The sequence below is a fragment of the Scardinius erythrophthalmus genome (genome assembly GCF_964197995.2).
Source record: "Scardinius erythrophthalmus genome assembly, chromosome: 11".
In the NCBI taxonomy this organism is placed as follows: Eukaryota; Metazoa; Chordata; class Actinopteri; order Cypriniformes; family Leuciscidae; genus Scardinius; species Scardinius erythrophthalmus.
This window is the reverse complement of record NC_138231.1, coordinates 33,595,270-33,622,688: the sequence shown is the minus strand read 5'-3', so window position 1 is coordinate 33,622,688 and position 27,419 is coordinate 33,595,270. Positions and strand designations below refer to the sequence as shown.

General features: G+C 37.8%; 1 protein-coding gene across 3 annotated transcripts; it reads left to right on the top strand.

Annotated features, from left to right (window-relative positions):
* Nucleotides 1–26,920, top strand: LOC308698604 (sphingosine-1-phosphate phosphatase 1-like). 3 transcript variants are annotated; one of them, XM_081378787.1, is made up of 11 exons: nt 1–84; nt 362–512; nt 593–731; nt 1,752–1,911; nt 2,022–2,162; nt 2,249–2,350; nt 2,528–2,668; nt 2,829–2,876; nt 2,981–3,043; nt 16,268–16,357; nt 23,496–26,920. In XM_081378787.1, exons 2-11 carry the CDS (start codon nt 503–505, stop codon nt 24,045–24,047), a joined length of 1,446 nt encoding a protein of 481 aa, XP_081234913.1. In that variant the 5' UTR covers nt 1–84; nt 362–502; the 3' UTR covers nt 24,048–26,920. The 3 variants fall into 3 exon arrangements, with proteins under 3 accessions (XP_081234913.1, XP_081234914.1, XP_081234915.1); XM_081378788.1 differs by lacking the exons at nt 1–84; nt 362–512; nt 593–731; ... (4 more) ...; nt 2,829–2,876; nt 2,981–3,043 and adding an exon at nt 10,402–11,390; XM_081378789.1 differs by lacking the exons at nt 1–84; nt 362–512; nt 593–731; ... (5 more) ...; nt 2,981–3,043; nt 16,268–16,357 and adding an exon at nt 10,491–11,390.
* The last annotated feature ends 499 nt before the right edge of the window (nt 26,921–27,419 follow it).

Genomic DNA, 27,419 nt, shown 5'->3' with positions numbered 1-27,419 from the left:
AGATTGGTCACGACCTTACAGTCTATGGTAACGACACGTGCCGCTTGAACTTGATCCCACGTCACATTAAAGAGCGCCAAAACGGTATTTATTGTTTGAATTTTGTAATAACACTAAGAGAATTTGAAAGCTTAAACTTTGTTCTATATGAAAAATAACCTGCTCTCTCTTGCCTGTTGTCAGTGTACTCTTTTCTACGCGTTGTTTTTTCACTGAGTGAGAAAATGGATGATGAGAGCGTGCCTGTGTCACGTGATCTTATAATGTGCAACAATAGGATACATTATAATAAAATATTGCTATTGTATAATGTCGCAAGCAACGTGTATTCATATGAATATATTTTGATTATATTTTCCAGGTTTGAACCATATTCGTAAGCTATAGGCCTAACAGATCGCACCCACACAATATCACCTGCTCGGTTGTTAAATCACCGCGCGCACAGGTGCACTCACATAATCACCATTCTGTGAACAGGAAAGTTCGAGGACGTGAGGTGATGGCGCAGAGTAAGTTACTTTAAATATGATTCCATACATGGTTGCTTGATATCAGTGCTAGGTTCTCACGTGAGTCTGTGGTTGAGTAGAAAAGCAGTGCGAGTACTACTGGGCTCCTTTCAAAAGCGACTGCGAGGAGCTTCTGGGCCGCTTCCAGCAGACCGAGACGGTTCGGTTTGAGGAGTTTTCTGCCATATGGAGGGAGATGGACTTCTCTAGTGTTTTTTTGTAAGTCACACATTTACAGCGCTGCACTACGACATTTATTGTACTAAACGTTAATTGTTAAGTGGTTTTAAAGATAATTAAATTGACTTATTGCTTATCAATATCTTCGAATCAGGCGTGCATTTGTATGGTTGTTAATTTATTCACTGCTATTGAATCCCCAAAGGTCAGGCACTATGATGTTTTAAGGTGTTTGCCACACTTAAATGGTTTACCCAACAATGAAAATTGTCATTCACTCATACTCATTTTGTTCCAAACACCAAGTTACTTGTTGTCTTTGGAAGAAAAAACTAAAGGAGAATTTAACGTTTCATAGAGAACCCGATTGTGTGTGAGGAACAGACTTCACCCAAAAATGAAAATTGTTATATTTACACGCCATGATATCGTTTTCAAATCTGTATGACTTTAATTCTTCTTATGTGGAACACAAAAGAAGATATTTTGAATAGTGTTGGTAACCAAATTTGTGGTTAGCCTACCACTGACTTAATTTTAATGGAAAAATACTGAGGCATTTCTCAAAAAATCTTATTTTATGTTCCCCAGAAGAAAGTCGTGCAGGTTTGGAATGAAAGGTTGGTGAGTAAATGTCAGAATTTACATTTCTGACTGAACTATCCTTTTAAGTCAGCTAAATTAAAAAACTGGATCAAGCAGAATCTGTCAGCATTAATGTTCAGCCACTCTTACTTATTTGAAGTCAGTTGTCATTGGTTCTTTTGTGTCTTATGACTGATCATAATTGATGTCAGAACTGATGACCCATATTTTAATGTGTGCAAGTACACTTTTTTATGTGTGTGTTCATTACCTTTCAGAATTGGAAAACCTGGAATATTGTCAGACTATTTGAATGGGTCTTTTTCCATTTTTGCGAAGTCTGTTTAATTAATTCTTTTAATTTTGAAGGAAAAAGAGATATAATAGGCTAGTTTTTAAACATGAGAGTGAATAAATTAGACTTTGTTTTTACTGTAATCAAGTAAAGGTCACTCTCCTGTTTTTTTTCATCAGTGGAACTCATTCCAACCATGAGAACAGATCCTTCACGCGGCTCTCTTTCACCATAGCCTACAGATACATTCTGCCCCCATACAGCTTTCAAATTCGGGTTGGAGGCCTGTATATGATCTATGCCCTTTACAATACACAACTTGTTTGGCCAAAGGAAAAGGTGATCCATGTCTCTATTCTCTCACTCTTTTTAATCAAGCTCGATGATTCAGAATTACCTGTAATTTTTTTTCTGAATATGAGAAACATACAGTTGATTGTTTTACCCAGATCAGGATTGCTTTGAAGGACTGGAACGATGTGCAGAAGCTTATCACAGAGGCAAAAAGTTGCCAGCATTTGGATGTTGTTTACATCTTAAAAAGGCTTTTGTCAGCTAAGGCCTTTTATTTCACTGCCATGCCCAAGAAGGTCAGCATGTTCTACCTCTGTTATTGTGTTTTGGGGTGTATCTTCCAACAGTGTCTGAAAACTCTTTAAATGTGACTGACTCGCAGCTGACATTTGAAGCGAGCGAACGTGTTCAGCATGATGTGAACGAAGAGTTTCGGGCCCGCAAGGACAGAGTGGCTGAACTTGCTTCCTTTGAAATGCTAGGAGTGAGTATTTAGTATAGTGAAATGTTTTTTTATTGAAATATTTATTTTATATTTAAAACAGTTCTGACTTGTGTAATCTCTCGTCATATTGATCATTTGAAATTAACGGAGGATCGAAATAATTAGTAATTGATTATTTGAAATTAATACATTTAATAGTATTTTTTTGATATGCAGGAAATTGCAAATGTGCACGGTCATTATGAGAGACTGAAGAAATCATCAGTGCCCACATCATCTGGAGTGACACTGCTTAACCTGACAGATTTGCTTCGGAAATGTACTTTTGAGTACCAGCAGTGGCAGCACAAAACCACTGTGAGTTGGTGGACTTGTAATACTATGCATTGACTAGTTTTCATTTCTGAATGTCCTTGGTGTTTTTATTTTATTTTTTTATTTTATTGTTTTTGAAAAAGAGCTTTTTTTTTTTAGTTCAGTTTATATAGGCTGTGTGTATTATTTCATTTGTACTTAGGCCGCAAAGGATAATGACTCTAAAAAGGAAACCACCCAGAAATCAGAGGTGAGTTAAACCATGCTTAGAACTTTACATAAAGACACATTTCATATGGATACAAGAAGTGTCTGAATTTATGGAAATGAAACATTGTGGCATTGATTCTGCAGTCCTCCAGTAGAGCTGATCTGCTTGCCGCCATCAAGTCCAAATCATATGGTCACGTGTCAAAGGTTTGAGATTTTCTTGTTGCTACAAATACTGTTTTGCTTGTTGCTTTAGTTGAGGACAGAACATTGACATCATTAAGGTCATTGTTCAGTTTAAAGGGGTCATGAGTATTTGTTTTCCACGCTTCTGAAACACCAGGAATTGAAACTGCCCCATTTGTAATGTCACAATTTTCCTCTACATGCCTCTAGCATGAGTATGTAAATCAATCATCTTAACAACTCTTGTCTGTCCATCGATCACAAGAGCGATACTGCTGTCAAGGTTAAGTGTGACAGAGTGAAAATGTGGATGGGGAAAATATTGTTTTTAGTTTTTTTTTTTTTGACACGCTAACCTCCAGAAACTATATAAAAATCTGAAAATGCATTTTCACGGCCCCTTTCAGATCACTTTTAGAATACAAATATATATTAATCATCTGTATGTTTGTTTATTTCAATTATTTGGCTGTACAGTCAACTCTTTGGAAACTCATGTTGTAGACAGAAAATGGGTTGTTTCTCTCTTGACATGGCTTTGGCACATGGTAAGGGAACAAAATCTAGACGCCACAGAAAGGTTGAGATGGTAACATCAGGCTCTGGAACTCAAGCCCTGTCTGGTCGTAAAGGGAGACCCCCATCCCTCAGGACCAGAACCTATCAAAACTTTGGCAAACCAGGTCAGAACTGGCTAATGCCCTCTTTTAGACATATAAAACAAACAAATTTTGGGTCAGAAGTCGGTGCTGATGTGATGTATTTTGTCTGAAAAAGGGGAGCCAGAACAGACACAGGACTGGCTTCTGAGTGTGATGGAGGAAGACAAAAATGCATGTAAGTGTAGTTTCAATAAACAGTCAAATTTACTGGGATACATTTAACTTGTGTATATTATATATAACTTGTGTATATTACTTGATTACTTGTGTATTATATTACTTGATGTATACGTGTATGTATTTGTTTTTCCTCTTCCAGTGAGACGCAAAGACCGGAGAAGATTCAAGTGGTGAAATATTGCACTAAGTCATTAAATATGTGTCAGTTACATGGCACAAAACAGCACATTTTTTCATCCTAGCATCTATGTTAAATTGAGAAGTTGTCAAACATTGCATTATGTAATCCAGTGTTTTATTTTATAATTTGAATACTTTAAGTGTAAAGCATTTCATTATTTCTTATGTTTAATATTTACATATGTGTGTATACATAAATAAAATAAAGAAATCTAACCATCCTCTTATTGCATTTCTGGTATGATTCAGCTTACAAATTTCCTGCTTTCTTGCTTAGCTAGATGCAATGTTCATATTGAGAAAGCACAGGTGAGCGTTTATATTTTTAGAAAGCCTTGATGTTCTTCACACGCTTTGGCCAAATCATTTAATATTTGATATACAGGCTTGGGAGGGTTACTTTAAAAATGTATTCCGTTACAGTAACAAATTACTTCATTAAAAAAGTATTCAGTAACGTAATCCAAGTACTATAATATGAAAGTAATGTAACTGATTACTTTTGGATTACTTCAAGGTCACGTATATAAATAAAGTCAAGCAAGAAGAATTTTTTTTTTTAAATAAATAAAAACTTTTATTTATTAAGAATTTGGTCCAGTGTACAATATTTTCCAAACATACACACAGGCCTTAATATATATTTATGTAAAGGGCTATACAGACATCTAGTGGCTAATGTATGGTATTACAGATTATTTTGTTTTATTTGTAACTCATTTTTAACTAAAAAATAAAAACACAACATTTAAAATTTTTACACAATCTACATATTAGTTTATTTAGTTTATTTAAAATAGGCCTACATGTTGTCTAAAGCCGTGATCTTTCTTAATTTGCCTGACTGAACTTGGGGCGTTGGCAGTGGGAGTTCCCCTACTAGACAGCGAACATCCCGTCACGCGAGAAAAGATTAAGAAAGGACATTTTGAGTACTAAAAAAGCTACTCTCCTAATTTCTACAAAATAGCAGCCCAATTTACATGAATTAAAAGCGATTTTACCCGCAGGCAGCGTCGTTTCTACTAGCAGCAGTGATTCAATCTGCGTCTTAGGAGATTGTAGACAGCTGTTATTTGCGCATGCACCAGCGCGTGGCACACGTGAGTCATTACTGGCAACAGAACCAGGACGTAGGCCTACTGTATAGTCCAGCAGCGCTTAATTAGGGCCCAAGCCCTGAAAGGGCGGAGGCCCTATTGTTTTCGTAAGGATTATTTTTTTTTTTTTCTTCATTATTTTTTTTTTTGCCTTTTTGCCACTTTTGGGGCCCTTAACATGCTCAAAAACTCTTGAAATTTTGCACACACGTCAGAACCCGCGGCCATCAGGGCCGGGCTGAAGCTGGTACCGGGGCGTGGCAGGGGGGCTCGACAGCGCCCCCTGGAATGGGGTCCGAAAACTTGGTCCATAAATCAAACACGCTTGCATGTAATAATATGAAACTCAGTACACATATAGATCTCATCGGGCCGAACAACTTTCGTGCTCTAAGTTTTACAAAAGCCCAACAGGAAGTCGGTTATTATACGTTGTTTGGAAAACGCATACAATGGAATGTGAAATACTCCTCCTAGGGATTTCATCCGATCGCCACCAAACTCGGTGAGAATAAAGTCAAGACATTGAGGATGAATTCTTGCGAACGGATTTTTGATATCTCAAACGGTTTGGCCGTGGCGAGGAAACAAATTTATGGCGAATAATGGGACACAGGAAGTGTGTTATAACTTCTGCATACATTAACTGATCTTGATGAAACTTCAGCAGTGTGTTTGTTGTAAGAGGCCGATCACATGGATGTGACTATTGTGAGTCAAAGTTATAGCGCCACCAACTTGCAGCAGGAAGTGTGTCACTTTCAAAATTCTTTGAATTCACCCTCTTAATTTTACCCGATTTGCTTCAAACTTTATGTGTATAATGTAGACACACGGCAGATGTAGACCTGTGAAAGAATTATTGATATCTTAGATACTGTTGCCGTGGCAACGCATCAAACTTTAATATTCTTTTCGGATGCGTTTGAGACTCTTAGCATGCTTGAAATTGGATGAAACTCGACAGATACATCACATTTATTAGCCAGTAGACATGTGAAAAGTTTCAGAAACGGGCGTGGCAGGGGGGCTCAACAGCGCCCCCTTGAACGGGGTCTGAAAACTTGGTCCATATATCAAACACGCTTGCATGAATTAATATGAAACTCGGTACACATATAGATCTCATCGGGCCGAACAACTTTCCCTCTGTCAAGTTTCACGCCAGCCCAACAGGAAGTCGGCTATTATGGGTTGTTTGGAAAACGCTTGCTGTGGAATGTGAACTACTCCTCCTAGAAAATTCATCCCATCCCCACCAAACTCGGTGTGCATGAAGTCAAGACATTGAGGATGCTAAATTGCGGACGGATTTTTGATATCTCAAACGGTTTGGCCGTGGCAAGGAAACGAATTTATGGCGAATAAGGGACACAGGAAGTGTGTTATAACTTCAGCATACATTATCTGATCTTGATGAAACTTCAGCAGTGTGTTCGTTGTAAGAGGCCGAACACAAGGATGTGACTATTGTGAGTCAAAGTTATAGCGCCACCAACTGGCAGCAGGAAGTGTGTCACTTTCAAAATGCTTTGAAATCACCCTCTTATTTTTACCCGATTTGCTTCAAACTTTATGTGTATAATGTAAACACACGGCAGATGTAGACCTGTGAAAGGATTTTTGATATCTTTAATACTGTTGTCGTGGCAACGCATCAAACTTTAATATTGTTTTTTGATGCTTTTGAGACTCTTAACATACTTGAAATTGAATGAAACTCGACAGACACATCACACTTATTAGCCCGTAGACTTGTGCAAAGTTTCAGAAACGGGCGTGGTGAGGGGCTCAGTAGCGCCACCTTTAGTCATAAATGGGGGGGGGTTAGTTTTATCAACAGCAACAAAACTTGGTATGTGTATTGTTCTCATCAAGACGGACAACTTTCTAATTTACATTAACGATCTCTGACCAACAGGAAAAGAGATATTTTGGTTTGAATGTGGATTTTCTGAAGAATTTTCTCTCCCTCTCTCTGTGTCTCTGTGTGTGTGAGGGGAGGGGGGGATTTGACTATTGCTTTTATATTGTTAATCAAGGTTTCAGGGGCTTTTGGGGTCCTTAACGTGCTCAAAAACTCTTGAAACTTTACACACAGGTCAGAACCCACGGCCATCAGTGCCGGGCTGAAGCTGGTACCCGGGCGTGGCAGGGGGCTCAACAGCGCCCCCTTGAACACGGTCTGAAAACTTGGTCCATATGTCAAACACACTTGCATGAATTAATATGAAACTCGGTACACATATAGATCTCATCGGGCCGAACAACTTCCGCAGTCTAAGTTATTAGCTCCGCCCAACAGGAAGTCAGCTATTATGGGTTGTTTGGAAAACGCTTGCTGTGGAATGTGAACTACTCCTCCTAGAGAATTCATCCAATCGCCACCAAACTCGGTGTGCATGAAGTCAAGACATTGAGGATGCTAAATTGCGGACGGATTTTTGATATCTCGAACGGTTTGGCCGTGGCGAGGAAACAAATTTATGGCGAGAAAAGAGAAACACGAAGTGTTATAACTTCTGCATACATTAACTGATCTTGATGAAACTTCAGCAGTGTGTTCATGGTAAGAGGCCGGTCAGATGGATGTAACTATTGTGAGTCAAAGTTATAGCGCCACCAACTGGTAGCAGGAAGTGTGTCACTTTCAAAATGCTTTTATCAAAAGTGGGGGGGTTACTTTTACCCACAGTTACAAAAATCAGTACGCATATTGGTCTCATCGAGCCGGACAACTTTCTAATTTACAGTCATTAGCTCCGAGCAACAGGAAGTCAGATATTTTGGTTTGAATGTGGATTTTTTGGATATGTCAGACTCTGAGTTTTTAGTTACTCCTCCTAAGTGGTTTATTTTATTCACACCAAACTTTTTCAACATGATAAAAAATACATTCAAGATTATATATATATATATATATATATATAAATATAGCTGCGAGCAGCGATGAAGGGCCAAAGCCGGCGGCACCGCCACCCCGGTGCCTTTAGGTAACTAAAGGCATCGGGGTTGCGGTGCCACCGGCTTGGGCCCGTAATCGCTGCTCGCAGCTATATTATAGTGTTATTATGCCAAAATACTTATTTATTTAGTTTTAAACGAAACCATTGTAATCCTGAAAGTATTCCCCCTTTTTTCAAAATGTAACTATAATCTGATTACTACGTTTTTGACGTAACTGTAACGGATTACAGTTACTGGATTTTTGTATCCTGATTACATAACGGCGTTACATGTATTCCGTTACTCCCCAACCCTGTTGATATATAAGTATGGAAGCTTGTTTCTGCCACAGAATAAAACATTTTAAAAGATAATTGCGACTTTTTATCTCACTATTGCGAGTTTACATCTATATAAAGTACAGATAGTACTGACAGATAAAGTCAGAATTGCGTGAAATAAAGTCGCAATTGCGTGTTATAAAGTCAGAATTGCGAGATATAAAGTCAGAATTGCGTGTTATATTTTTTTTCTCGCAATTGCGACTTTATATCACGCAGTTCTGACATCTTTTCTCAGAATTGTGAGATATAAACTCACAATTGTGAGATATAAAGTCCAATTCTAAGGAAACAAAGACGGACTTTTTTTTTACCACAGAATAGTTTATATCTCACAATTCTGCGACTTTATATCGTGCAATTCTGACTTTATATCTCCCAATTGCGCCTTTATTTCTCAGAATTGCGACTTTATATCTCCCAATTGCGCCTTTATTTCTCAGAATTGCAACTTTATATCTCCCAATTGCTACTTTATTTCTCAGAATTGTGACTTTATATCCCGCAATTGCGACTTTATATCCCGCAATTGCTAGCCTACTTTATATCTCACAATTCTGACTTCATATCTCGCAATTCTGAGAAAAAAAAGTCACAATTCTGACTTGATATATCGCAATTGTGAGGAAAAAAAAGTCAGAATTGTGAGATAAAAAGTCGCAATTATTATTATTTATTTATTATTCAGTGGCGGAAACAAGCTTCCATAGGCTATATATACAGTATATAAACACTGCCAGTAAATCAATAGCTGTGTAAAGTCTCCCTCTAGTGGAGAAATGCTCCAAACGTCACTGCACCCGAGGTTCTTTTTCATTTTTTAAGCATCTTTGACATCACTCTTACAGTGGCCACAAGAAGTAACGTCTATGATAGTCCCAAAGGGTAAATGAAATCCGATTAATTTAGGGGAAACCCTGACCACAAAGCTCCCTCTGTGCCCGGTGTGCTCCACATAGTCATATGTTGTAATCAGCATGAGAAGGCAGTGTTAAAGGTCTGAATCCAGTGTTGTGTAGTGCTGCTCTTTGTCTGTTTAAACCATCCATGAGATACAGTTGTACCAGTGTCAGCAGAACTACTCATTACACATATCCTCGACATGTGTACACAAGAAACCTTATTACTAAATGAGGAATCTGACTAATTCTGCATATCAACCTAAAAACGTTAACACATTTGATCTGCAGGAAGTGGTAACTTACAGTAGCCTAATATAATCAGTTTTGCCCACATTTTCCTTTCCCTTTTTCTATCCTTAAGATAATTGATCAATACAAACTTAATTATGAGGTATTTCATGATCCAAATGAACCTCTTTACTCATTTAGACCTATAGGTTGAAATTGTTTTATGCTATATTCCTGTTCTGTTTATGCATCAGTTTCTTGCTTTTTTGAAAAGTTACTTGTGAATTTTAAACAATATTTTTGACAATATTGATATTTACAAAAAAATATTTACTCCTTCGGGGGGCGCTAGCCGAAAACTCAACCTGTTACTTTTCTCCTCGCTGGTCAGGCTTAACCAATCACACTCGTTTGGAAGAACTAGCCTACTAAATCATTTTGTAGGGATTGCTGGGGATTTCTATTTGTACGAATGGCGGGAAAATACTCACTTAAATCATTAGTTTTTTTAGCAGATGTCTCAAAGACAAAAACGTAATTTATAAGATTTAATTGCACGTGAAAACACCATTAAACGAGCTGTTCAGAAGCGTCTTGTACGATAATTTACATTTGAAAATGACACCAAAAACGTAATATCCATTGAATATGCACAGTGAATTACTGAGGAAGATTTATTATTCGGACTCATCGTTCCTGACTAACGTTAGCATGTGGCGAGCGCCGCCCATTTTCAGATCCTCCTGTTTCATGATAGTTATTTTAACTTATTATTAGTGATTAAATATTTTCTGCAGACCGTAATTGAAAATAACCGGGACCTACTGTGCGTCATTACCAGCGCGCGTCCCCGCCTTCAACTACGTAACGTTACATGCCTCATCTGTCGCCCTCCCTGCTTAAAAACGGACGGGCACTTCCTAGCCCCCAGTCAAACAACCACTCTATTTTACCAATGTCTCTTGTGGTTTGAAGACTCGAGGATTGTAAAGCTATGCGCCGGACAATATAATCTGCCATTGTTTTGCGCAGCTTTGCACGCGCTTGTGTTTACAGCATCTCGCGAGCAGCGCGCGCGTGATATTGATTCAGGGTAAAAGAGCCCTTTCGGTTTCACCATGGCAAGCGAGGCGCTAAACAGATTCGTTTGCCTTTGTCGATACCTACAGGATCCCTGCCATGTCGCCAGATTCCAGCAGTTTTGCGGCGTCCGCGGGACGTTTCCTAAAAAAACAACCGAGGCTAGCGAGAGTGACGCGAAGCTTGCGGTCAACGGTGTTTGCGTGGGGCAATGTCAGGAAGACCGCGCGGCTAGTGGGGATTCAGCACACGGACTCCCGGGCCAAAGGCTGAGAAAAAGTTTAAATGCCGCTGGAGATGTTGAACCGGAAGAATGTCCCGCTGCTTTTCTCAACGCACCCTCGGGGCTAGAGGCAGAGAGGAACTCCAAAGGCAGAGTGAAGCCTTTACGCAGGAACTCTTTGACTGGGGATGTTGGCCAGGAGTTCATCATCGAGAACAAGTTTCTCTTCTATCTCTTCACCATTGGTACCGAGCTGGGCAATGAGATGTTTTTCATCGTGTTCTTCCCCTTCTTGATGTGGAACGTCGATCCCTATGTGAGCCGGCAGCTCATCGTGGTGTGGGCCTGGGTGCTGTTCTTCGGCCAGTCCACGAAAGATCTGGTCCGGTGGACCCGTCCTCCGTCTCCTCCTGTGGTCAAAGTTGAGGTGTTCTACAACACGGAGTACAGCATGCCCTCCACACATGCCATGTCCGGCACCGCGCTGCCGTTCTCTCTGTTCATGCTCACATGCAGCCGGTGGGAGGTACAGAAGTCTATACTTCCACACACAAAACCAATCGATAATCTTACCCAACTGAAGCAAGTTGAAAGTTGACTATTTCTGTTTATGGCAATCTGTTTTAACAATTTTCCTAAACTAACTATCATTTATTTTTAATTTACGTAATGTGCATTATCACTTATTCCTATAGTGATTAGTATCTTTTCAACTTCATCCATTACATACTAGTTACTGTTCCATTGTTACTGCCACTGGCCACAAATCACAAATTTTGTGTATCACTCCCCATTAGTTATCGTTTGTAAAAAAGAATAGTTAGATTAAAAATGAAAATTATCCCATAATTTACTCGCTCTCAAGCCATAGTTGTAGGCTATATGACTTTCTTCGTTCATCCAGACACAATCTGATAATATCCTGGCTCTTCTCAGCTTTGTAATGGCATTGAGTAGTGCCTACGTTTTTTGAAGCTCCAAAAAGCGCATCCATTCATCGTGAAAGTAATCCATAAGACTCCAGGGGGTTAATAAAGGCTTTCTGAAGCGACGCAATGGGTTTTTCTAAGAAAAATATCCATATTTAAACCTTTTTAAGCTATAATCACTGGCTTCCGGCAATGGCTGTTCGCATGTTTAAGAGAGAGTTCTCACCTTGCAGAAGGGTGACCTCTGACCTAACGTATCTAATGCATAGCCCTATATGAATGCATAGTCCTATGAAGTAGTCATTCTGACTTGTCATTACATATGACAAGTTAAAAGTAATTGTACTTATTGACATAAATAAATATTTTAGTATAGGATTTGGATACTAGTGCAGTGGTGTCTGTCAAGCCTACCATTGCCAAATGAGTACAATTAATAAGCTGAAGCACTAGTACAACCAAAATAGATACTTGTAACTATTGGAAAAATTACTAGGAGAGCCACAGTTAGCAATTATTGTGCCCTGTACAAAACCTTCATCATGGGCCCTATGGCACATTTGATAAATAAAATATATGCTAGTCAATGAAAACAAATACAAGCTAGGTAGGCTACATGTTAAAAAGACTTGCTGTACTGTTAGGTGTGCTATATTCTTTCTGAACATCTGTCCTCATTATCAAAACAACCTGCCTTTAGCAAGCAGTCAGTGTCTCAGTAAAAGAGGCTGATAATAAGGATGTGTTGTTCTCACATCATACCTCAGCTGCTGATGTAGCATCAAGAGAATTATGCAATGGTCTCATCCTAAATATGTCATTATATGTATTGCCATTTATTGAAACAGCAGAACTTTGCCTGAGGCAAAAATTCTCATATATCGCAATCAAACTTAACCCTTTGAAGATTTTGCCGTCTCGACATACATACATACTCTCCATACATTTGATCCCAGCCTCTCATCATCCTTAGATTAAATGAGCTATTAAAAATGTTTAAGTTACCATTAGTTTGAATGAGTCATATTTATTCAAGCATAGAATTTAAGGCACATGGCTAGTTTACACCAAGGATGATAACGATAAACATAGTTCTAAAAATCGTTCTAAATATAAAAGAATAGCAGAGTCCACCACACCACAACTGTAACGATAACGTCACAGAGAAACAATATAGTTTGAATCATTTTCAGAAAGATTTTTTTCCAGCTGCAGAACTATAAAAACAATGACAATCAATCAGAATCCATCCTGCTTTAAAGAGTGAATAAACAGAATGATATCATGCTTTGTGGACACAGTTATATTTATCGTTCTTGGTGTGAATGGGCCTTTATTTTTAATGCTTTGTTCTTTAAAACTTGCCACATCTTGCAGAATCAAAAACACTGAAATAAGCTGTTTCTCTTGAGGGGAAGTTATGATTTTACTTTCTGTATTCAGTTCGTTGACCAATGCTTTGGGAAGTTCATGCCGTTAAATGATGACATGCTAGAATGATTGCTGTCTGTGTCTTCAAAGTTCAAACGTTATTGATTTTCACAGATCACAAAAGTGGTCAGTCTATTGCATTCAGTGGAAAATAGTTTTACTTTTCCATATTATTGTAGAACTGACTCATCTGGCAAATTGAGGTTCCCAGTGAATGCATTTCCAGACAGGACATTAATCTCCATCTTTTTGCAAAATATGCAGGCTTTGTTACTTAACCAGTAAATGTCTATGCAGTGCACTCTATTATTCATAAATATGGATTTCTCTGCTGGGTTGATTGAATCATATGCTTGTTGGTGTCAAATAAATCATTACATTCAACAATAATTAGCATATAGTCAGAAGAGGTTGTGCGATTGCTATTATATATGCCAGAGATTTGATATTGTTCTGTAAAAAGCTTTTCTCATAGGTTTTTATGGAGGATCATCCTTTTTCCCCAGCACTTCCTCTGAAGTTAGCAGAAACTGACTGAGAATGTGCCTTGTACCTACTGAAGGCTGAAGTCTTAACCATCATTTTGAGCACAAAACAGAACAGTCTCTATAGATTTTCTTGCTTTCATATCCTCTTAAATTTAGCAGGAAACTAGAAACAATAGCCTCAAACATGTTTCCTCTTCTTTCACCATTGTGCCTGCCTGTTGATTTTTTGCAGATGACTGATTCAAGTACTTTGCCAATGCCAAACTAGCAGTTTTGTATTCATGTTTGTGCTTTAACAACCACTGTACTTAAATGGTAAAAGAGATTTACCATTTAAGGGAAACTGAAGATTTGTATTAAAGGGGTCCTATTATGCTTTTTTTACTTATTCAACTTTAATTAGTGTGTATTGTTGTTGTTTGAGCATAAAAAAGATCTGCAAGGATACAAAGCTCAAAGTCCACTCCAAAGGGAGATATTTTATTTAACAGAATCCCCTTTTCAAGAACTACAACGAACGGTTCGTTTGGACTACAACACGTTTTTTTCCGGGCTTTATGAAGTCACAATGTTACTCGTTTAAATAATCCCCGCGCACAGAATATGCAAAAAAGGTGCAAGGCCTGGTTGAGCTGCATTAGAGAAGAGTGTTGTCACTGTCAAAGAGAGACTTTTTTTTTTCCACCCCGTTTCCAAAACTCATTTGTTTGACCTTCCTAAGGCTGCTGAACTTAGTGGGTAAAATTTATTTTAAACATTGTTCCTCAAGTTGTAGTTGCGTTTTCTATTAACAGTTCAAATTATAAGTTTTATATTATGATGTAAACAAAGGGCAAAGCTGTTTGGCTCTGCTTGCCTGCTAGCCAACATTAGTGTTGATATAGTGTTTACTGTAGCTTTTGTAAGCTCTCACTTTTGTAAGACTGTTTGCCGCCCCAAAGGAAAATTAACCTTGGTTTTGTGATTGATTACTCTTTGTACTAACTGTTTTTTTTTTGTTTTTGACAAGTGCATGATTAAATGGTGTATAACATTATCTACAATGTATAAGAGAAAAAAAAACAAAAAAAAAACAAAACGATACCATTCTGAAATGTCCTGTGAAATCCATGCTTGCAAAGTCCATGCATGAAATTCGTTCTGCACGATCCTCTTGTCTGTTAACATTCTTAATCAGGCTTGAATTGGTTTGAAATTGATGCCATCCTTAATATTTACACCTGAGCAAATGAAACTCGCGGTTATGGAAAGGGGTGTGACATTTCCCAAACACTGTGGCAATCACAACAAACTGGGCCAGCTAACCAATCACAGTACATTTTGTATTTTGGAAGGAGGGGCTTCATCAAAACAGGAACTAACAATGGGTTTGGGCCAGACTGGGTAAAAGGACCCCTTTAAACTTTATTTTGGAAGTTGCAGATGAGGTCAAGTTAGTTCAAATTTTTAACATGCACAGGCTAGTCAATGTTGATGGGTTTGTGGGAGGTACTGGTATATTGCCCAGACTACTGGAGCGAAAAAATGCATGAGCACAGAAAGAAAGTTTAGCTGAATGCCAAAAATGAATAGATCTGTGGTCTGAATAATGAGAAATCCGGCATTTCTGCAGATCAGCAGCTACTTCTTTTCCAACTGCGCATGGTCTTCCGCTAGTATTAGAGTAGGAATTCATCAAACATATGATCTTAAATTTACATTGTCTCAATCCTTGATGGACTCTTGAGGAACTTTGCCCTACTCTGTCCTTATACTGTTGCTTTATTTATCATTGATCATCATAGGTACTGTTAAATTATAAGCTTTTTGTCCTTTTCTAAGGCCTGTTTCACACTGCACGTGTAAGCAGAGTGTAGTTTTTTTTGGCACCCATGTAAACAGATTGGAGCATTCAAACTGCACCCCAAGGCGGCGTGGCAGCACCTAGCAGGAGTTAGAACAAGTAGAAGTTGTTGTTTTTAAAGCACTGAGTCTATTTTTGCTGCGCCGCTCACACTGAATTAAAACCACAGTGCATTGTTCTCGGTCAAAATAGACCTGAGTTAACACGAAAAACAACACATTTTAATATAAAATTGTATTAAGCTGTTGTCAAAAATGTCTTTTGCCAATGTCACAATATGAGGTAAATTTGGCCTTGGACATATATACAGCATGTTATTGCATATGTGTGGGACAGTAGGAGGGGAATACGTGTTCAAAAGTTAGGGGTCAGTAAGAATTTCTTGGCTGCATTTATTTGCTTAAAAACAATACAATTGTGAAATATAACAATTTAAAATAACCCTTTCTCTTTTGAATGTCATTTTTTTTTCCTGTAATGTCCTTTTTATAAAGTCTTACTGATCCCAACCTTTTGAACATTAGTGTACATTATGCACTGTGTTGGAAATTTATATTGGATCATTTGTATTTGTATATGTGTATTTTATTGCTAAAATATAGCTTTTATACCCTAAGAATTTAGATCATGTTATTTAACAGTGATGAAATTATCTTACTGCCTTTTGAACTGCAGTTTCCTCATAAGTCTTTCTTCTCTGTATGTTCAACAGTACCCGTTCATGATTGGATTGAGCTTAGCTCTGTTCTGGAGTGTCCTCGTGTGCATCAGCAGGATTTATATGGGCATGCACTCTGTCCTGGTGAGTAATGTTTTCATCACATTTAATCATTCTGTCTACCTAAAAGGGACAGTCATAGGTTTTGGAACAACATGAGGGCAAGTAAATGATGGCAGAGTTTTCATTTCTGGATCAACTATCTCTTTAAAATCTATGACCATGTTAGATAGTTGCACTAGTAAGTGTGCATGATTGTTATTTTAGAGCATCTTAACATGTTTCATGTAGTTCAGGCACGTTCAGCTGTGCACTATAATTAGCACTCCACAGCTTTTGAGGTTGAGGAACTTTCCAGCAGCTTCGTGACTAAGGTTTTGGTAACCGTTTAAGAAGAAGCCTAATAAATGCTGCTTCAGTCTTTGCAACCCTCTCCTGTCAGTAGAGCCCCTGAAACTAAGCAAATCAGTGAGTCATCACGGCTGACTCAGTATCCTCTGATCTTCGATTGCTCATCTGTTTTCCATGCTTTTCTTGCAAAAGATCTCTGATCGGATAATTGCTTCCCTTGGGCTTGTATGAGCCAGTGGGGATCCATTTACATTTTGATGTGTAGACAGCTCAAAACACGAGCTTTGCTTTAGTCATCAAAATCAACATACTGTGTATTAGTCATCAGTTCTGCAGGTTTCACATGCAGTAACAATTATGACCAACTTCACACACCTGTTATTTTAATAAAGGATGTCTGTCTTTATCTGTTTAAAGCTGTTGGTGAGAGCAGACAGATTTAGAAAGCAGATGCTGGTTGCCTAGGTGATGGGAACCTTGTTATTTTAATCCCGTGCTCACGACGAAGGTGGCTGAGTCATCTTTGTGGAAATCTGCACACTCAGTGATTTAGGAAGTTTAGATTGTGTACTGTGTGAATATTGTGTGAACAGTTCAATCCAATTAAGTATGTAGACCGGGGCTCAGCATTAAGGGTGTTTCGATAACCCACTATATCTTATGTCGATTGATCACACACAATTTATTTTTAATGATGTGTGAACATTGTTGCAAATTGTACTGATTTATGTATGCCAAGTCAAAAATTGTCCAACTAACTAACATCAAAATGACGAGAATAACTTTGAAACGATAGTTACAAGTTATATTATCAACAAATCAGTCATATTTTACACTGACGGTTTTCAGAAAAAGTATGTTAATTAATCGCTAATTTAATTAATTTAATAGCAATTCGTGGCATATATCAACTTTTTTGTTGTTGTTGCTTGTACACATGCAGATTGACATCTTTGGCTGCATCATATCTCACTTTTTTCAGAATCTTGCTTTTTATAAGACTTTTGTTCATCTTTGAAAAACACAAATTATTATTTTTTTTTTAATGAAATCTTCATTGAAAGTTAATGCCAGAACTTTGACATTTTAAAAAGTTAATAAAGACATTGTAAAAGTTACCCGGATGAATCGAGCGGTTTAATCCAAGTCTTCTGAAGAGACATTATCAATTTATATGATAAACAGATTTAAAGGGTTAGTTCACCCAAAAATGAAAATTGTCATTAATTAATTAAGTCTGTGTTGTACGTCACACGCATCACACATGACCAGCGTCGGCCAATAGTGAGCCTACGTGTGACGTACACCACAGCAAAAACACTACGTGAAATAGCTCGAGGCCCAGAGAGAAGGAAATTAATAGTGGAATAAAGTCGTTATTTTTGTTTACTTTTTGCGCACAAAAAGTATTCTCGTCGCTTGATAAACTTTAAACTTTAAATTGAGCCACTGATGTCACATGGACTACTTTGATGATGTCTGTATTGCCTTTCTGGACATGGACAGTATGCCGTCCATTGACTTTCAATGGAGGAACAGAAAGCTCTCGGACTAAATCTAAAATATCTTAAACTGTGTTCCGAATATGAACGGAGGTCTTGCGGGCTTGGAACGACATGAGGGTGAGTCATTAATGACGCAATTTTCATTTTTGGGCGAACTAACCCTTTAACAGCCTTTTACAAAAAACATTGATCAACACACATAGAGCTCATTAAATATGGTAAACAGAAGCTCAAGTAAAAACTGAGCAGTGGAAGAAAATATTAATGTAACCGTTATGATTTTGACAGATTGTTTACATGAAGCAGGTAGATTTTTGATTAATAAATTTGTGTCGAAAATTAAACAACCAAAGTGGTGGGATAAAGACTGTTCATCTCAGAAACTTGTAAAAAATAATGCTTTAAATCAATTCAGAAGAACTGGTAATGTGAGCAATTTGAACAGTTATGTTCTTGAGAGGCAACATTTTAAAAACTTATGTAATAGCAAGAAAAAGCAGTGCAACTCTAATGTTTTAAATAATGTGTTACAGAATGACATGAATACACAACAGTTGTGGAAGAAAATCAAAAGTCATGAAAAATTTAACACAAAGACAAACGATATTAAGGACGGCAGGTGGCTAGAATATTTCACAAGGCTTTTGTCCGATTCAAAATCTAACATGGACAAAGACTTTGAAAATGTTGTAGTAAATTGTTTAAACACTTATGAAAGTTCAACTTTTTATCAAGTTGAAACTTTTAAACAAGTTGAAGTTCTGGAAAGCAACATTACTTATGATGAAATACTTAAAACTATTATGTCTATGAGCAATGGAAAAGCCCCTGGTCCTGATGGAATTATTATTGAGATGATGAAATCAGCATTACACACGTTATGTCCTATCATGCTTTCTCTATATAATAAAATATTAGACACAGGAGACTTCCCTGAGACCTGGTGTGAGGCCGTGATTTGCCCATTATATAAAGGTGGTGATAGAAACAATGTTGAAAACTATAGAGGAATCTCATTGCTTAATGTACTTGGCAAAATCTTTACAAAGATTTTGAATAGAAGATTAACAGTTTTTGTAGAAATAAATAACATGTTTCATGAAGAACAATCAGGTTATAGGTCAGGTTATTCCACAATGGATAATATTTTTATCCTACAGTCAATCGTCCAGAAATATATTACGAAGAGAAAAGGAAGGATGTATTGTATTTTTATCGATTTCTCCAAAGCTTTTGATAGTGTCCAGCATAATCTCTTGTATTTTACACTCATTAGGAATGGTATTGGTGGAAAAGTTTTTGGTGTACTGAAATCTATGTATTCTAAACTTAAATCATGTGTGAAAGGAATTGATGGTTTAACTGAGTATTTTGGATGTACCATTGGTGTACGACAGGGCTGTATGGTGAGTCCTCTTTTGTTTATTCTTTTCCTAAACGAATATATAACTATGATAAAGAAAAGCTGTAAGGGTAAAGGTATACAGATTGAGGATATCACAGAAGTGCAGACCTTGTTGTATGCTGATGATATGGCCAATGTTTCAGATACAATTGGTGGATTGCAGAAGGAAATTGAACAGCTCGAAATATTCTGTAACAGATATGGTATGAGAGTGAATTTGGGTAAAACTAAAGTTATGGTTTTCAGAAGAGGGGGCGTTTTAAATAAGAACGAAAAATGGTATTTTGCAGGGGAACAGATTGAAGTGGTCAATGCTTATAAATATCTGGGTATGTGGTTTACACCAAAATTGTCTTGGTGGAAAACCAGACAACATTTAGCAAACCAAGGAAAGAAGGCAATGCTTTCTTTATTAAGGTTTGTTCGTAAGCAGAAATGTAGCTGTAACCAAGCGCTGTACTTGTTCGACCATATGGTTGCGCCAATCTTATATTATGGATCTGAGATATGGGGCTTTGAGCCTGTGGAATGTATTGAGAATGTTCAGTTGACCTTCTGTAAGAGACTCTTATGTATTAGTTCGAGTGTGAGCAATGTAGCTGTTCTGGGCGATCTGGGTAGATTTGCATTATCCATTACCTATATAAAAAGGTGCATAATGTATTGGATAAAATTAGTGTCCATGCCTAATTACCGGTATCCAAGAAAATGTTATAATATGCTCTTTTAGTTGGATGAAGTAGGTAGAAAAACATGGGTTACCTGCATTCGAGTTCTATTGCATCTCAATGGTTTCTCTAGTGCTTGGGAGGCCCAAAGTGTAGGTGATACAAGAATATTTACATCTATTCTGAACCAACGATTAAGAGAAAGAGCACAGAATGCATGGTACACATCAGTCTTAGATAATAATAAGTTGAATATATATTCACAATGCAAGTCAACGGTGGTACAGGAGAGCTACATTGCATCTGTATATAACATAGAGTTGTTACAATCTCTGTTGTTATTCAGATGCTCTGGACACTGTTTGGCTATTGAAACGGGTAGATGGAGTAATACACCAATGACAGAAAGAATTTGTAGTTATTGTAAACTAGCTAATATCTTTGCGATTGAAGATGAGAAGCATTTTTTGTATGACTGTTCTCTGTATATGGATCTGCGTAAGAAATATCTGAGTGATCTCACACTTGTTGGTGATGTTTGTGTTGATGTGTCACAGGTTTGTGAGTCAAAGCATGCATGGAGATTAGCATTGTACATATATCATGGAATGAAAAAAAGAGCATCTATCATGCTATTGTAACGTTGGAACTATGGGCCGAGAGGCCATGTATTCCTGAAAATAAAATGTCCCTAAAAAAAAAAAAAAAAAAAAAAAAAACAGAAGCTCAACTGTACATTGGTTCTTGCAGAAGCTCAAATACACTTTCTTGACGCGGGAGAACCGATGCGTGCCCTCAACTAGTGGGCCAACCAAGCCGGGATTGAAAAATTCTTATTGTTGAGCCCCTGATGGGCTGTTTGACAGCTTAGAACTGAAAAGCCTGTGATCAGAGAGCTTTGGTAGAAAGGATTACGAAAGAAAGTCTCAAGGAGAGCTTAGATCTTTCCAGCACCCATTCAGCCCTCTAACTTCAAAAGAGCGATAGAGGGAAGGACTAGAGCAGGAGTACAAAATGAGAGACTGTGCTGGAAAAAATTTGAGTCTTTTGGCCTGCAGTATATGGAGAAGCATGTGTGCACATTATACATGTATACATGGACAGGTCGAAAAAGCTACACGTCTGTCAGATCTAAGGCTGTGTTCACACTGTCAGTTTAAATCTGATTGTGTATCCCATTGGAATCTGATCTAACAGTGACTGTCCACATTGTGTGTAACAACTGTACAGATCTGATTTGTGTGTCCATGTCACTCTTTAGTTTTCCGGAATATCTTCATTGGTTTCTATGGCAATGGCGTTGCTTTGGTAGGTATATGCCAAAACAACACAGAGGGGTTTGCAATAGAGATGTTGTCTTATTTACAACAGGACAATGTGTAGCCGCCACGCTGGACTACTGCGTCTTCTGAGGCAACGGCAGAACCGTAGGAGGCTCGTATGAGCTGCTTTATTCCGTGCTGTCGTCTCCATTGGTTTCAAAACATGTCTTTGTTATATTGTCATTTTCTGCTAATCCTGCACTTTGTAACAACACAACCTTGTTTCTGCAGCAATTTTCAGCATGTTTCCTATAACAACGTCTGATGTTTTAATTTTTCGTGGCGTGAGAAAGTCACATAAACCATCCGAAATCCGATCAGAGGCAGTCAGAATTAAATGGATTTCCAGAAATGTTATTTGAATAGGTTTTCAAACCACATATGAACGAGCTCAAAACAGATTTCATGTGATTTTTATTTTTATTTTTTTGCCGTTCACACTTGCTAAATCTGATCTGATTTCAATCGGATATGCACAAAAATCGGATTTGGACTGACAGTGTTGAACGTAGCTTAAGTGTCTCCAATCTCTAAAGAGAAGAGTTCATTCTGCAGGTTGCATTGGCCTTTTACCCATTTTAAGTACATATCAGCATGATTGTATCACATAAAGACGATCAGATCGTAGTGTTATCGCGAAGTGTCCAAAGTTAGTCTCTAATCTTCTGTTAACCTTGAACATGCACCACATCAGATCAGGCGACTTGGGGGAAATAGATCATTTACTGATTTACTCATTTACATTTACTACCTCATGCCTTTCAAAACCCGTTTGACATACTTTCTTCTGTGGAAGATGAGAAAATGTGCAGAACTCTCTATCATTTCTTTATAATGAAACAGGCTGTCAAGTAAATACGAGGCAAAATATAATAAAAGTATTCCATCATAAAAGTGCTGTATGCTTTGTGTAGCAAAAATGATAAATCATCATACTGTGGATGGATCGTTGAGTGTGGAACAACTAATTCACTGAACAGATCTGATTTAAAAGATGCTGTTACACTACTGTTCAAAAGTTTGTGATTTGGTAAGAATTTGACTTTACTGTCACTTTAATCAATTTAATGCATACTTGCTGAATAAAGTATCCATTTCTTCTTTAAAAGAAATTAATCTCACACAACAGATGAGTATAGACCACTTTTATGATACTTTTCCCCTTTCCTTTTGAAGATTGTCAGCATTCATTTTTTATTATATTGAAAAGAGTGACCAGAAAAATATATGGGTTGGTAACATCACAAGGCCAAATAAATAAAAACACGTTAAATTAAATAATGTTAAATAATGACTGGCCGTTCTTTGCAAAGAAACTACAAGGTCAGAATTGACTTAAAATGTCAAAAAGCAGGAAGTCTGAAGGAATAATGTTACAAGATTCAGTTGCCAATTTTCACAAGGCTGCAGTGTAAGAAACGTTGAGCTGGAAGAGACACAAGGGAAGACTTTGGATGTCTACTCTCTTGTGAAATCTCACACAAAGTGGAGAAGTGCCCTGAACATGGGCTTTAACTTTTTGTGCCACCCACAAACTAAAGCAGCTGAAGTTAGTGTAAAACCTAAATAAATGGTACCTCTTAATCAGATCTACAATATGCTATATTCTTTCAGCTCGTTCTCAGGTCTGTTTTGGCTTACTGTAGAATTCACTGCAATTTTTCATTTCGGGATTAATGTTCTTGTAAGCTATGAATGTTTTAGTTAATTCTGCACACAGTTCCTGTTCCCTTAATGACTGTTTATATGCAGTTAACTTGCATCAAGCAATACCACTCCTGTTTTCACTGACCTTCATATGTTTGCCTGGCCACTGCGGCCATTAGTAATAAACAATGTGAAATGCCAGTTTATTTAAAAATTGCACCATGTGTCAACAAAATCAGAATAACGTTTGACTTGATTTGTATCATAACCCAAGGACCATTCATTATTTTTCTGTCTAATAAGATTGTGCCTTCATCTTTACAGGAGGTGATCACAGGCTTCCTCTACAGTGTGCTCATCCTGGCGGTCCTTCACCCCCTACTGGATGACATTGACACGTTCTACCTGTCCCACAGCTACGCCCCTCTGGTCGTCCTGCTAGTGCACGTGGGCTTCAGCTTGGTGGCCTTCTCGCTGGACTCGTGGAGCACGTCCCGTGGCGACACGGCCCAGGCGTTGGCCACAGCTGTCGGAGCCGCGTTGGCGTCCCGTCTGAACCACCAACTGGGTCTGCAGCCAGATCCTCCTGAAGAAGCTCTACCGCTCACCCTTCCCCTGATCGACAGGGCCCTATTGGGCCGCTCAATCTTGCGCCTCCTGGTGGGAGTGGCGGTGCTTCTGGCCGTCAGGGCTGCCATGAAGGTTGTGGCGATCCCATTGGCGTGCAAGATCTTCGGCGTGCCTTCGGATGACGTGCGGAAGGCTAGACAACATGCGCAAGTGGAACTTGCATATCGGTTTATTGTTTATGGCACAGTGGCCTACTGCTGCGTGTTCCTGGTCCCACTTCTCTTTAGCTTCCTTGGCTTATCCTGAAGAAAATCCCCACGTCATCCTTGTTATTATCCGATTTTTATCCTAGCTAAAATCTATACCTGACCTGGACTAGTCAGGGCCTACTGTAAAAAAAAAAAAGCCTTTTGGATGCAAACACGAATGATGTTCATGATGTTTATAATTTCACCTGCTCCATTTCCATGCTAATTTATTTCACTTGTTTTGTTTGAAGATTTTACTAATCTAATCATTTTAATCAGGGTTTTTAGGCACATTTGTTGCCGTCTGTGGGAGATCAATCCGCAGTTTTTCGTGAAAGTGAGTGCATGTGACCTGAGTGTTTAACAGTGATGTTTATAAGCCATTCTCAGAAAGGTCTCAAATGTTTCCTGCATTTGTCTTCAGTGGTTTCTCCTCAGCAGACTGACACCCACCCATCCTGAACCTAATACGCAGGAATGCTTCTCACTATATACAGAATTTGTCTCAGTCTGCGGTCCTGTTTTCATCCTTCGGAAACGAACTAACCCGAGTGACTACCCTTGACAGACATTTGTATCCTTGTCATGGTTTTCCCTCAAGGGCTCACTCCCATAACAATTTGTAAATTTTCATTTATGCCAGGGCTTGTTTCTTCTGTGGATCCATTCAATGCTGTGACCCCAATGGTTCATTCAACGGTTAAGGAAAGACACTCCAAATTCTGAGAGGTGTAGAAAGTTCTGTTCTTATCTAAAAGCGGGTTGAACTCAGGCCTCACAATACAAGGTAATGCATTGAGAGAATAAGGGGAGGGAACTTCCTGTCAGTATGAATGCTGTATACATGAACTTCCTGTGGATGTGTTCCTCTGAAACCCAAGCTAGGAAAATACTGCTCTGAATATGAAAGCCACATATCTCTGTTAACATTCTGTCATTGTCAGTATAGTATTTATACACGATATATGATATGTTTTTGAGTATTACTACAGCGAGTAATATTTATGCAGTGAGTGAATAGCTCAGTAAACTCAAGCAAATGTTTAATTTAAACAAATAATTGCAACTTGTAAGTAGACTTTTGTAACATTTTCCATTGGTGTTTTTCAGTTTTCTTTCATTAGTTCACCCAAAAATGAAAATTCATGTAATGATTTATTCATTGTCACTAACCTGTAAAATTTTGTTTTCTGTGGAACATGTCCAGTTTTTGGACACCATTGACAGTCATATGGACAAAAAAAAATACAAAAGACAAACAGAATGTGCAAGAAAACAAAAACAAACAGACAACAAAAATTTAACCCAATTCACTTTAATTATGGCATTAAAATTATATATAATTTATCATTTTTGATTGAACCATCCCTTTTAGTAACGTTAGGCTAAATTGAGTCATTCAGATTCAGCACTGTCACGTGTTGTCAGATTGTGCTGCAGATGTTCTGCATGTCTCTCTGTTCGACTGCTTTAAGACATCCGGTTTGTTCCATACTGTCAGCAGTTTGGAGAAGATACTTTGAAATCCTTGTTTCTCCAGAAATTCACTCAGTGTGGCTTTATTTAATGGATCGACTGAACTTCCCTGCTTTCAACACTTCTGCAGTTTTAACCGTTTAAATATGATTATGGTCATGGTAACATGTATTTTCAGATACCAAGTTGTCAGTATTAACCTAGGTAGTTGATATGTTGTTTGTCATTGAACTAGTACTCTGTACTCTTAGTTATTTTATTAGTGTGTTTAGTTTCACAAGGAAATGTTGTAAAGCCATGTAGGACAGATCTCTGATATACATTCATCGCTCACTGCTCAGAAACCCCAGTGCCTTGCGTCCTTGTTTTCAGGGCAACTTTATCCTCTAACTAGGCACAAGACACCACAGCTGTCTTTCTGTGAACAGTTTTGATGGTGCAAATGACATAAATATCATTACACATACTTAATGTTTATTTGTAAAAAGACATTGTTGGTTATGTAATTGAAGGCTTTTCCTTTCACTTTTTTTTTTTTAAATGTACATTGTGGAATTTATTACCAGGTTTCTGCTAACGTATTTGGATGGTGACAAATTAGTAAACAATTTACCTGTGCACCAGTATAAAGGAAACAGTTGAGCATATATTCATTTGTGATCAGTTACATGGTAAAAGTGCCATAACTGAATGATCAGCCATTTTCAACGGTCATTATACAGTGCACTGAGTTGAAGTGGGTATCACAGAAGGCTAGATGAAACGAGTAAATGCATTATGAATGAAGCTTGTACATTCTACCTGTACTGAACTTTGAGCCCGTTCATGGTCGTCTAAACTCACAAATGTACTGTATCTGTAATCTGTGGCTCCTCGTCTGCAATGCTCTTACCATTTTCTGTACTGACAGTGAATAGAAACTAGTATAAATTACCACTGTATTTGTGTTCGTGTCATCTGAAATGATTTTTTTTATTCAATAATTCCATTACAAAGTGATAACTGAGCATTTTGTGTGACTAATTACAGCATGGTGTTAGTGAAAAATGGCTTTTTGATTAGGACCAACTCAATGCACTTACAACAGTGTTTTCACCTTATCAGTGTAAGTGTGTGTGCTTGAGTTTGTTTCTCAGTCTGTCAGTTCTCTGGACAAAGGTCTACTTTCTGCATGATGTATTCATTTTAACCCAGTGTGTAAGGTATAGAGGATATATTTCCACACTATAGTCAAGCATTTTCCTACAATACACATATTTAGGCTCTGTGTACTAACTCGGGTTGTATTTTTCCTCATTCACTATTAACTCAGGTTGTTTTTACACATTCACTGCAGAATAAAAAATTAAATAAAATCCCATTTATTGGGTAGGTAGTTGGCATGAAATTTCAAGCAGTGACATCAGTATGTGACATGATGTGCTTGCGTTAAAACTAATTTTAAATAACGTTTTTCCAATTAAAAAAAAAAAAGACCTCATAATGAGACTACATGGAATATTTATACTTATAAAATAGGACAAAGTAAACTAATGGTCATCTACCAGGGAAGATTTTTGAACAGTTTTCATATTCAAACCGCGTTCATTGAGTTCATCATACTGAACCTTCACAGCGAATGGCAGCCAGAAAGTTAAGGTACTTTATCGCCATCCTGTGGTTGTAAGTACAAAGTGCATCGTAGGGAACTGTGGAATGGGCTCTTTTGTTGAACTTTTCTCCAGTTCTAAAGAAACAAATATTAATGTAATTATCATGTAATGGTGTAGTTAACCGCTAAAACAATTTAATAACTAATCTTCATAAGAACGGACATTCAAAGGCAATTAGTGGTGGGATTTTGAATCAGTAGGTTATAGCCTACTGGAAACTTCGTTCACCAAAAGATTCGTTTGCTGATTCGTGACACCAGTAGGCAGCGACTCGTGAGAATCTTTTGTGTTATGAGTGATTT

Coding starts and splice junctions, on each gene's coding strand:
- LOC308698604 (XM_081378787.1), top strand. Junction 732..1,751: donor GACTTCTCTAGTGTTTTTTT/GTAAGTCACACA, acceptor TTTTTTCATCAG/TGGAACTCATTCCAACCATG. Junction 16,358..23,495: donor TGGGCATGCACTCTGTCCTG/GTGAGTAATGTT, acceptor TCATCTTTACAG/GAGGTGATCACAGGCTTCCT.